General features: G+C 43.3%; 7 protein-coding genes across 12 annotated transcripts in view; 3 read left to right on the top strand and 4 right to left on the bottom strand.

Annotated features, from left to right (window-relative positions):
- LOC117586360 (extensin-like) overlaps positions 1 to 853 on the bottom strand; it is a 2,270-nt gene extending 1,417 nt beyond the window's left edge. For 2 of the 5 annotated variants that reach the window (XM_034276383.1, XM_034276416.1), the window contains exons 1-2: positions 696 to 853; positions 193 to 632 (exon numbers count right to left, since the gene is read on the bottom strand). In XM_034276383.1, coding sequence (XP_034132274.1) covers positions 193 to 632; positions 696 to 705 — 450 coding nt within the window. In that variant the 5' untranslated portion in view covers positions 706 to 853. The remainder of the gene's footprint in view (positions 1 to 192; positions 633 to 695) is intronic. The other 3 variants (XM_034276392.1, XM_034276408.1, XM_034276400.1) reach the window with 3 other exon arrangements.
- LOC117586228 (lysophospholipid acyltransferase 1) overlaps positions 1 to 5,592 on the bottom strand; it is an 11,594-nt gene extending 6,002 nt beyond the window's left edge. Inside the window, exon 1 of the mRNA XM_034276167.1 lies at positions 5,229 to 5,592. Coding sequence (XP_034132058.1) covers positions 5,229 to 5,324 — 96 coding nt within the window. The 5' untranslated portion in view covers positions 5,325 to 5,592. The remainder of the gene's footprint in view (positions 1 to 5,228) is intronic.
- LOC117586310 (palmitoyltransferase ZDHHC15B) overlaps positions 1 to 6,740 on the top strand; it is a 21,893-nt gene extending 15,153 nt beyond the window's left edge. The window contains exons 9-10 of one of the 2 annotated variants that reach the window (XM_034276345.1): positions 6,458 to 6,465; positions 6,523 to 6,740. In XM_034276345.1, the coding sequence (XP_034132236.1) occupies positions 6,458 to 6,465; positions 6,523 to 6,528 (14 nt within the window). In that variant the 3' untranslated portion in view covers positions 6,529 to 6,740. The remainder of the gene's footprint in view (positions 1 to 6,457; positions 6,466 to 6,522) is intronic. The other variant, XM_034276320.1, reaches the window with a different exon arrangement.
- LOC117586466 (cytochrome c oxidase subunit 7C, mitochondrial) lies at positions 6,029 to 6,625 on the top strand. Its single transcript, XM_034276538.1, has 3 exons — positions 6,029 to 6,190; positions 6,297 to 6,465; positions 6,523 to 6,625. The coding sequence occupies exons 1-2, from the start codon at positions 6,107 to 6,109 to the stop codon at positions 6,411 to 6,413; spliced, it is 201 nt and encodes a 66-aa protein (XP_034132429.1). The 5' UTR covers positions 6,029 to 6,106; the 3' UTR covers positions 6,414 to 6,465; positions 6,523 to 6,625.
- Positions 6,704 to 7,245, top strand: LOC117586462 (cytochrome c oxidase subunit 7C, mitochondrial). Its single transcript, XM_034276523.1, has 3 exons — positions 6,704 to 6,867; positions 6,931 to 7,073; positions 7,135 to 7,245. The coding sequence occupies exons 1-3, from the start codon at positions 6,775 to 6,777 to the stop codon at positions 7,157 to 7,159; spliced, it is 261 nt and encodes an 86-aa protein (XP_034132414.1). The 5' UTR covers positions 6,704 to 6,774; the 3' UTR covers positions 7,160 to 7,245.
- LOC117586441 (protein seele) lies at positions 7,233 to 8,348 on the bottom strand. Its single transcript, XM_034276483.1, has 3 exons — positions 8,020 to 8,348; positions 7,779 to 7,946; positions 7,233 to 7,717 (listed from the first exon to the last, which is right to left on the bottom strand). Exons 1-3 carry the CDS (start codon positions 8,108 to 8,110, stop codon positions 7,401 to 7,403), a joined length of 576 nt encoding a protein of 191 aa, XP_034132374.1. The 5' UTR covers positions 8,111 to 8,348; the 3' UTR covers positions 7,233 to 7,400.
- A 1,220-nt stretch (positions 8,349 to 9,568) lies between these two features.
- LOC117586448 (defensin) lies at positions 9,569 to 9,980 on the bottom strand. Its single transcript, XM_034276494.1, has one exon. The coding sequence runs from the start codon at positions 9,909 to 9,911 to the stop codon at positions 9,627 to 9,629; it is 285 nt and encodes a 94-aa protein (XP_034132385.1). The 5' UTR covers positions 9,912 to 9,980; the 3' UTR covers positions 9,569 to 9,626.
- Between the last annotated feature and the right edge of the window lie 917 nt (positions 9,981 to 10,897).

Genomic DNA, 10,897 nt, shown 5'->3' with positions numbered 1-10,897 from the left:
CGGTGTTGGTGTTGGTGATGGGGGTGTGGGTGGTGTTGTTGGTGTTGGTGTTGGTGGTGGTGGTGGTGTTGGTGGGGTGGTTGTTGTGGGTGGTGTTGTTGTTGTAGTTGTGGTCGTTGGTGTTGGTGTTGTTGTTGGTGGCGGAGGTGTTGTTGTTGTAGTTGGTGGAGTCGTTGTTGTTGTTGTGGTACATGGTGGCTCAGGCGTTGGTGTACACGGTGGTGGAGGTGGTGGTGGCGGAGGTGTTGGAGTACAAGGTGGTGGAGTCGTTGTTGTTGTTGTGGTACATGGTGGCTCAGGCGTTGGTGTACAAGGTGGTGGAGTCGTTGTTGTTGTTGTGGTACATGGTGGCTCAGGCGTTGGTGTACACGGTGGTGGAGGTGGTGGTGGCGGAGGTGTTGGTGTACAAGGTGGTGGAGTCGTTGTTGTTGTTGTGGTACATGGTGGCTCAGGCGTTGGTGTACATGGTGGTGGAGTCGTTGTTGTTGTTGTGGTACATGGTGGCTCTGGTGTTGGTGTACACGGTGGCTTGAGAGTGGTGGTGCTGCACGGCTCCTGTGGGTCTGCAGGCGGCTGAGCGATGCTGTGCGAGTCTGCGATTACTGCCACAAGGGCCAGCAAAAGGAGGCTTGCTGCGAATGAAATCGTCATTTTAAGTCTAAGGACCTACTTGTACCTGACACTGCGACACTTACAAAAATTCATTGAAAACTACAGGCAGCTCGAAAGGATAACTAACTGCAGTTGGTTACTTTACCGCTTTCGCTTTGGTGCTCTGAAGACTTCTCCGAAGCACCGGCCTTTTATAGTCACCCGTTCAATGGTCGACTCAAGTGGTCTCCGTGTATCTGGGGCCACCGACAAGCAAGTGACCATATTTCCTGATAATTTTGGACCAATTTGCAAAGTGCATTCGGCTAACTTCCTTCCTTGCACTATAGCTTCAATGCGTCAAAGCACCTCAAAACCATAACAACTAATCAAATATTTCAGGATATTCATTTAAAATTTGACTTGGACGGTAATAGCCAATAACCAAATTCCACATATAATCTCAAAAATATCGAAAACGCACTGTACCAGTAGTTTCTCTTTTTAATTATCTTTTCAAAACACTTTGCTAGCATCTTACAAGTTCTGTTCTCAAATTTCGTAATTGCCAAGGTACACGTCGGACTGTCGATAAGAGTTGTATACTTAACGTGTACATATTAGTGTACATATATAAGATATAAGACATATTATCTCGATCTATATCAGCAAAAAGCAATGACCAACCAAGTATGACTGTAAAAATATATACCTCCTTGCGCCACAGGTCAAAGACAAGGCCACAATGGCCTGATGGGCTGGGGCCTTCCGTCAAAGCGATACGCGCAATTCTTTTGAGGTTTGTTTCCTTTGTTATCATCAAATGCCGAGTAAAGAGTTGAATTACAGAACTGATTAGAAGGTACACACATACATAAGTGTATACAATTAGCCGATCAATTTTATTGTGTACATACACACCGCAGAAAGGCCACAAAATACAAAAAAGTCTCCCCATACAAATACGCAGTGTTGTAATCATCATCCAATCCATCCATCCATCCAAAGAGCTCATGCGCAATTATTCGAGTTGGCAATGCTCTGGGAAAAACCGGTTAACTGGGAAGACAAACTGCACAAAAGCCAGCCAGCACTGCCACAGCAATACGAAATGAAAGGAAAATCTTGCTTAAGAATAATATTTCAAGTCGAAATACAGTGGAAGTAGCTCGCGGATGGGATTAGGCCCCAACAAGTGGGTGGGCGGCGGCAGCAAGAGTATACGGAAGAAACTCATCTGCCTGCTTGCGAGCATGCTTGGTTTCACCTTTTGTTTCAGATTGAGCCAGACAGTTTTGGTGGTTGGGGTATGCCATACCTTATAGCTCACATCGTACTCTGAGGGCTTCTCAGCTGACCTCGAAAACGGGTCTCTGTCAAGTGCTCAAGGTGAAATACTCAAATTGAGCATAAAAACAGTGAGCCAATCGAATTTCAACATTGATATTGAATTTCTGGTCACGCAATGGTAAGGAAGCCCCCCTAGCATTTCGATTGTCAGCTGTTTGTGACACGCTGCAATCGAAGGGCTGCATTTCAAACACGATTTTATGCACTAGAATAGCAAATAGTTTAAAGATTAATCTTTCCCCTCTTTCGTGACTTGTCTGCCTCTCGTTGCGACGCGGCTGTTTGCGCTATTGTCTGAAACTTAATGTGAAGATAAGACGTTGCTATAGTTTCAGGCCAACGGACGGACAACAATGCAGCTTAGGGGAAATAATTTGCGTGCTCATCTCCCCATTGTTCTGAGGCGTTCTTCAGAGTTTCTGAGTAGAGCTTTGTAGGGCTGACAAGGGCCTAAATTGCAACAGAATGTTGTACAAGAGCTGCCAGTGCTAAAGCCCATCAGTCAACTAAAATGTTTATGGGCAAAACACGAATGCAGGCAAACACACAGCATACATGCACCACAAATGGAATTATAACCATAAATCATTTAATAAACAGGGGAAGAGGCAGAGGCGGGGGCGAGAGCTACAGTGCGCCAAACAAGCGCGTACCGAAAAGTGGCGTGATCACTATAAATAAACCAAAAACAATAAAAGCAACAACAGAAATATCGTTCCCAATGCGAACGTACGATAAAAAGCAAGAGTGCGAGTAGAAGAGAAGAAGGTGAAGACAAAGAACAAAGAATCAAAATGCTCTAGGTTATCGCAGAGTAGTACAAAAAAATGTATACTGAGGAACAAAAGGGAGAGTAACAGATTTGCTCGGCTTAAACCGCTTCAAAATTGTTGTACTGATGGTTTTGTTGGATATGCCCAGCATAAAAATGTAGCCCAGGGTATGCAAACAACCGTTATATGCTAAATGGCGCCACCAAAGACCCAACTGAAGGAAAAAGAAGAGGCGGAAAATGACAACCGCACAACATCTGGCATCCCACTCAAGGTCATAGAAATAATAATTTATTACAATTTATGCATATGGAGGAAGAGTGGGAGTGAGGAAGAGTGTGCTGAGAGCACAGCGCAACAATTGGACACCCATGCCAAATGGCCTCCTCTCTCTCTCGCTCTTTGTCAATTTACCTGTGATGCTGTCTTAACCCTTTTGGCCCGACGCCATGCATTACAATTACCAATTTATATTTATTTTAATTGATTTACACTTTGCATTTTGATGGACCGGTTCCATTTCCATTGCTGCGCAGTGCCACAGCAGATAGACAAGTTGTAAAATATAAATATTAAACATATGCACGTACATTTATACAACAACAAAAACGTCTTGTTTATTGCTGTTTATTAATAAAAAAAAAATACATACATACTCCAACAGCATTGTGCATGTGGAGGAGTAACCGTGGGAGATGCGCTGAGAGAAAGAAGAGCGAGAGAGCAAATGAAAACAAACTGTTTATGGGTTGAGAAAATATGCCGCCATTGACCGGCCGGGCCTGCAGCAACAGCTCATTAGAGCCGATAAATACTGCCATCAGTATAATGCCATAGAACTACATACATATTTATATGTAAATGCTTTCGGGATGAGGCAATTCCTCGAACAATTGGCTAATTCACCGGCATTTGCGCATTTGTGTGCTTCAACCTTCGATTTCAATTTACATAATAAAACTTTTCGTGATAATGATACGTCAGCTAATAGTGAGCTCTTGCTGATTTCCAAATGTGTCATACACCCAAACAGCCACCCGCTGCCATCAGGAGGAAGTTAAATAGCTCCTATGACACCCTGCAACTCTGAGTCATGAGCGGAGCTGGGTGGGGTCCAGTAGGGGACAATAATATCAGCTGAGCCGCCACACAGAGGCGTGAAAGAGAGCACACACATGCATACACACATATGTTGTACGCCGACGCTCGCTCACATTTACTGTTGCTGCCATTTGTTTGCAAACAAAAGAGCTCCAATTCAATTATCGTGGAGCTCTTTGCGGAAGGGGGGTGTTAGGAGCCATGAAAAAAGTCGGTTAAATCTAATTTCAAGTATCTTTTGATAGAGACAACGGACAGCCAACAATTTTACGAGTATGCGTGTTTCAATATCAGCCAAATTCGCACTTTATTAACACGTATGGACTACATACACATGCAGGCGCATAGGTGGACGGCCGCCTTTACATCGGATGTTCGTATTAGGTCATCAGCATTGAAAATATAACTACTCAGTAGAGTATATTACGTGTATTGCCATCATTTCATTCGAAACGCTAAAAGGTTTTCGCTGGGCCAGCGGATATGGCTAAAACGGATTTGGGCCAGGCCCTAAGCGCTGCAGATAAATGCATACAAATGCATGCATGAATCACACTTTTATTTCTCTCGTTCTTCACCTATGTACATATTTACATTTATATGTAGTTGCCGTTATGCAAATGAGATTACGGTCAGCGGGTGAGAGAGTGGGACAATGAGACAGATTCAGAGTGTGAATATGTATATATGTATGTATGTAAGTGCGACACTTGGCGATCAATTGCCCATGACATCCCCCCGTACCAGCCACCCCACTCATACCTCTGTTAAATGATGCAAAAATCTTTAACTATGCCGAAACCAACGATGCGTCAAGATGAGTCCAATGTACAAAATGTCACGGCGGCGCATATTGTAAAGTTTACTTTTGTTCTAAATTGGAAGCGTACAGTGTGGAAAATTCCACAGATTATTCTTGGCGACTGTCAACAGACACCGCACCCCTCTCCATCTCTGATAAGAAAGTGGGACACCGAAAATCATTCATGTTTTGCATGCCTCAAACTTAAATTTGCATCTGTAGTTGTTGCTCCTTCCAGCCGGCAGGCCAATTGAGGAATGCGGCATTAACACTTTAGGAGCACAGTGCAAATTGCCAATTTCGCGCTTAAGAAACCCGAACAAACAGTAAAAATTCTGGTCGGCTTGAACAGAGGATAACCGGCACATTTAACCTTCGTTTTGATTAACACTTTCTTTATTTTGTTGCTAAGGAAATTACATTCCTTCCAGAGCCCTGCAGAATTTACCTTTTAAGTACTGAGCTTTGTCTGCATTATTAACACTCAAAACATGAATACTTGTATGTATGTATATAAGCACAGATAAACACGCACACGTGCACACACCCGTTTGATTTATGTGTGTAGAAGGCATGGGAACGGATCGGAGCGGAGAGTTATTAGAACTTACCAAATCAACAGAGAGCCCCACCATGTCGGCCAGCCAGGTAAAGGCATGGCTCCCATTGTATAAATCATTCTCAATAAACTTTGGCGATTCCAGCATTTTTCCAGTGTTCGTTCTCCTTGTTGCTGTCTTGACTGCTACTCCTACTCCTCACTACTTCATTTGTGCGATTTTTCGAATGGAAAAATTCTGTATGTACCGAGTCACAGACACTTTGTGCGAGCCCAAACGATGACTCCCTCCTGTTAGGGCGCGTAACTTTGCCGACGCCGCGAAACGTTTACTTATAATTTTGTGCAATATTTTCGAATTTATTTTTTTTGGGGTGTTTACGATTCCGTCCGTCAAAATGTTTACGATTCCTTCAGTGTGACCGCGAAATTATCGATAGAATATACCCTCAGGGCCTCGTAAATATACCAAAATAGACCATATCATCTTCGAAATATACCCTAAATATACCGTAGTCTTAAATCAGATTCTTCGATTTTTATGTTCTATTTAATATTCCTAGCTAGCTACTAGTTTGAGCGCTAAGACTACAATTTTATCGGATTTATCAATAATTTCTATATAAGATTGACTAGTGCTCAATTATTAAAAATATCCTGAAAAGTATATAATATAACTAAAATGGTCCCCCTGCTTGACAACATTCGATTGCCCAGGGCTGGGATCGCCCTCGATGCTATCTAGGGCTATCAAATTTGCCGAAGATCGAATGTCCTACATAATATGATCGGTACTTTTGTGCGATACGCAAATTTATCGCGGTTAGTTTCAAAGGGTATCGAATCGACGCATTGTCATCTCTAATTTGCGCACCACCAACACCAAGTTCTGCGTTTCTGTAATTTTTACTTAAAAATTTGAATATCAAAATGTTGGGCCGCAGCAGTGTCATTGCACGCAACTTCTCGCAATCCATGGTCCGCTTCAGCGGTCATGGTGGTGTTCCCGGAGAGGTGAGGCAAAGGAATTCAATAAAACCCATTGGTTACATAATTGCAAACGCACAAATTCCTTACGGAAAATCAATGATATCATCGGAAAATTGTCTTTGTATTTCAGAATCTGCCGTTCGGCCTGACAAACAAGTACAGGATCACCGCTCTGTTCACCATCGGCTGTGTTCTGGGCTTCGGCTCCCCCTTCCTGATCGTTAGACACCAACTGCTGAAGAAGTAAGAGGCGCTCCCCCCCCCCAGTGGACACCGCGCAGCCAGCACCACCAACAAATGTAAGGTTAGTTGTTTCAACCGCAAACATTCGCTTAAACATTCTCTTGTTCTTGCAGATGTAAGATGCTTTGTAGGTCCAGCCAGGCGGTGCAGTGTGTTACAGCTTAAACTTAAGTGTAAAGTGGAAACGAAATAAAGTTGCTCCCAACTGTAAACCAAGCGGATAAATGTTTTTTTTTAGCTCTAAGTAGTAGGCTTGGGCCTTTTGCTCTCTATCTTACATTAAATAATAGTTGGTGTTTGTCAGCAGTCGACGCTCTCACAAAAAACAAAACGTAGACAATTTTGTAGAAAAAAAAAATTGAATCATGTGGTCTACACTGCGTACTTCGGTGCGCAATATATGCTCCCCGCTGAGTCGCTCTTGCCATCACGGCTACTCGGGCGGCTGTCCGGGTGTGGTAAGTAGGCAGAGTTTTTGTGCGTATTCCTAGTCTAATTCCTACACTCCTGGCGACTTATAGAATTTGCCCTGGTCGAAGGGAATGCATAACCCGATGCGTTTCACGCTGTTCTGGGTCATAATTGGCACTGTGGGCTTTGGTGCTCCATGGTTAGTTGTGCGCCACCAGATGCTTCGTAACACAGGTGGACCACCACCAGAACCGTAAGTAACATCAGATCAGTGTGGTCAAAAGCAGCAACCCATGAAGTTATTTGTATTCCAGCAAATCGGAGGAGGAACACAAGTAGCATGAAGAACACATCGAACACAACAGTCTGCCTAACTACATTAAATTACATTGAATAAAAACCGCACAACATATTACTGGAGGGCATTGCACGTTGTTTTGATTTATATTGTAGTACCTATTTGTTTTATGTATATTAGTTTCGTTTTAGAGTTCAGTCCGGATCAGCGCATGTCGCTGCATAACACAATGGTGATGATCATGGAAATTCGTTAGTGGAATTGACTAGGATAACTACATGTCTAGAGCTCCTCCTTTTCGGCAAAGTCGTACTCATCCTGTACGGGCGCCTCGTCACAGTATTTGGCCTGCTCTGAGCAGATTTTGATGTCCAAATCATTACCCAGCTCCTCGGCCTGGAATGCTTTCAGGAAGATCTCGTCATTGTCCTCTAGCACCTCGTTGCAAAAGTGGCCCAGGCTTTTGTTGAGATCACCGTCTTGCACGAAATCGACCAATGATGACTCCGGATTCATCTGTCCGTTGACTATCATCTTCAGCAGTGTGAACTTGCCGTTGCTCTTGTAGGTGGCCTTCAGGTAATCATCCATTTTTTCACCTGCCAGAGGGTATTAAAAAATTACGTGCTATTGCCGATGCTTCGATGTTGTGCAACTTACAGATCTTCTCCATGAGCTCAGTGAGGAACATCTCAGACTTGATCAGGCGTACACGCTTGCTCGCCGAATTTCCCTGCGCATCCAGACGGAAACCACTCACATCGACCTTCTTATTGGCATCCTCCTTGGCAATGGCTTCTTCCAGCTCTAACACTGTGGCCTTGCAAACTGTAGGAAACAGATAAGAGTCGATTAAGAAGCGTGCCAACAGGTCCGCATCAGCCTGTTGCTGCCTCCTTACCGTGGCACTTGACTTCCTTGGAGGTGAAACTGTAACCTTGGGCCACCACCACGAGGCAGCACAATAGTAGAGGTAGGGTCTTGCTCAGCATGTTTTAAAACTATGTAACAATACTTGAATTAACAAAAACTAATAGTTATCGCAATTATTGGCTCCTTGGACCACGTCAGCACAGCGCTTGCGGTTTGAAAGTGCGCGAATAGATAGCGTCTACCGTGGGATATACGACTTTAGAGCTACGTGGACTATGTAGTTCAATTACTCTAATCAGTGTTGTATTTAAATATGCTGCGGGCTGCGGGGCGACGGTAATAATAAATAAACTAAATATTCGAGTAAAGTAAATAAAGTCTGACAATCAGTGTGAGCGCCGAGCTATCGATAAAAGATACCGTCTGCCCCGACATCTATACCAAAATAAACCTTTCATTTTAAAAATATACCGTAGTCTTAAATCATATTCTTTGATTTTAAAGTTCTATTTGATATTACTAGCTTGCAAAGGCTTTTAACACTGAAACAATAATTTAATCCATTTGAGGAATCAATTTGGCTTATTTTACATACTCCTTTTTTATTGAATTGTATACTTTATGACTTTATACAATATTATACAATGAATCAATTTCGTAGTCTAAATAGCATGAAAAGTATATAATATACCTTAAATTGGCGACCCGACCTATGTGTGAGAGAGTTTCGCCGCAGGCGCCTGTGTGTGTGTGAGAGTATTTAATCGCCGCAGCGAATTGGACATCGACATCGATATTTTCTTGAAAAAATACCGTAAGCGGTATAAAATATGTTGTCGTTTTTCAGCACGAATTAGGAAGAAGAGCTAGCGCGGGTCTTTTAAATTTACCAGCATCGATTACAGCAGAAATCGTGCGATTTGCACAATATTCTTGACCGAGACTGTCTGCCTGGGCCAGAGAGATGACTGTGGCCCTCCCAGCGCTGATAACTTGAAGAGTCTCATTGTAAATAGAGAATTACTCGTGTGTGGTTCGCGCTGCGCTTCCCAATATAAATGCAATCGAGTAATATAGTCAACCGGGAAATTATTGGTTTACGCGGGCACGCGGGCACTGTTTAGTGTTCACTTATACATGCTCTTATTAACTAATTCGTCTCGCGAGATCCCCTATAATTGGCGTTAATTGAGTGTCTGTCTCTGCTTGTGCTTTTGTTTCTGTGTTTTGTGTCTCATATGATATGTGTTCGTGTGTTCGTGTGAGTGTGTCGTTGCGGTCGTGTGTGGGATCTCTGGGGGAGGTAGGGCCTGCGCCTGCCCCGACTGTTTGCTTGGTTAATTGATAAGAGTGAATTGTGCATTTAGTTTTGCAATATTTATAGAGCGAACTGCCGCCTGCCCGCTGAACGAATGTGCAGCATCTACCAAAAGTTGACGCTTGTTTTCCTGCGATTCAGTTGACCCCTCTACGAATATTTCTGATCCCCAATCGGCGATAAGAGATCATTCATTGAGCACTTAATTATCACAATTGTCATGAATGGATCACTATGTTCGCTCAGCAGGTGTTCAGTAAGGATTTTAATGTACGGCTAACTTTATTTTCAAGATTAAAACTCAGTCCGCATCAGAATTAATGACGGCAGACACAAATAGCTTTGTTGTTGCAGTGTCCACCCTTGTAGCCTTTTGCAATGCAGTGGGCGGCGCAGGCCGTGTGATTTACGTTCCACTTCGAAAGCAGATCGCAGGTGGCTCGCTTCTGGCGACTGTGCACGGAGACATCCTCGACGGGTTGCTCCATCAGTTGAACCAATGGCTTAGCCACATCCTCCACGATAGGCTCCTCTGGCAGCGGTGTAGCTTTCACCAGACACAAAACAGCCAAGGAAATAGCAAGGAAAATGATGAACTTCATTCTGGAGTCTTCGTAGAGTTGATACTGTTCTGTCTGATCGTGGCATCTGTGGCTTTTTATAGCAAACTTCGCTGAGTATTGTCTGAGCGATTCGCGTAGGGACTCCCACTGGTGTGGCCTACTCCCATCTGTCATTTATTTATGCACGGACACGTCTTGGGGGATTTTATTTGAATGAAAGTACTTTCACAATGCGATGGAAATCCCGCTGACTCGCGGGCAGGCTATTTGAGCTTATCATGTGTCATCCCTTTTATTGGTATATAGTGGAGATGGAATATAAAATATAAATTAAAATAACACTAAAGTTGCTTTAGCTTTTTAGCACCGTAAATCTTTAAAGATAAAATGCAAACATAGCAAAGTCTCAAAATATCCTATTTTCATTGAAAATATTGCTTATATTTCGTGTACAATATTATTTGCTGATTTGGTGGAAATTATAATGGCTTAAATTTCTAAGTAACTGTTAAAGCCGCTCCACCAACCGAATTGTTGCAGATGCAGATACAGATTCTCATATACAGATACGCAAACGCAAGACAATAAATAATTTCAACCGAAAAAGTTCTTCATAAAGAAAGACAAATAAACAAACAAGAATCACAAAATGATTAGTTGGCCACAACACATAAGGCGGGTGTATTGTATGTGTGTGTGTGTGTGTGTGTGTGTGTGTGTGTGTGTGTGTGTGTGTGTGTGTGTATCTATATCTGCATCTGGTTGTGGACTGAACCGACCTAAACCGACAATCCCACGGGCTGTAGCTGTCGCAGTAGCAGGGCCATGCCATGTTGTCTCTGGCTCTCGCCCTCAAGTGCCCCTTGTCGCTGCCTGTTTACCTTTGTTATCGACCATGTTGTGTATTGAATTTGGCGTCATACTGTCTGGCCTGGCCCGTCTTCCCTTTCCACTGTACTTCAGCGTAACCTCCTCCTCTTCGTACTCCCCCCTTCTGCTCCTTGGCATGTTCGATCGTAAAAGAG

The sequence above is a fragment of the Drosophila guanche genome, unplaced genomic scaffold, assembly GCF_900245975.1.
Source record: "Drosophila guanche unplaced genomic scaffold, DGUA_6, whole genome shotgun sequence".
NCBI classification, from domain to species: domain Eukaryota; kingdom Metazoa; phylum Arthropoda; class Insecta; order Diptera; family Drosophilidae; genus Drosophila; species Drosophila guanche.
This window is presented reverse-complemented; position numbering and strand designations above follow the sequence as displayed.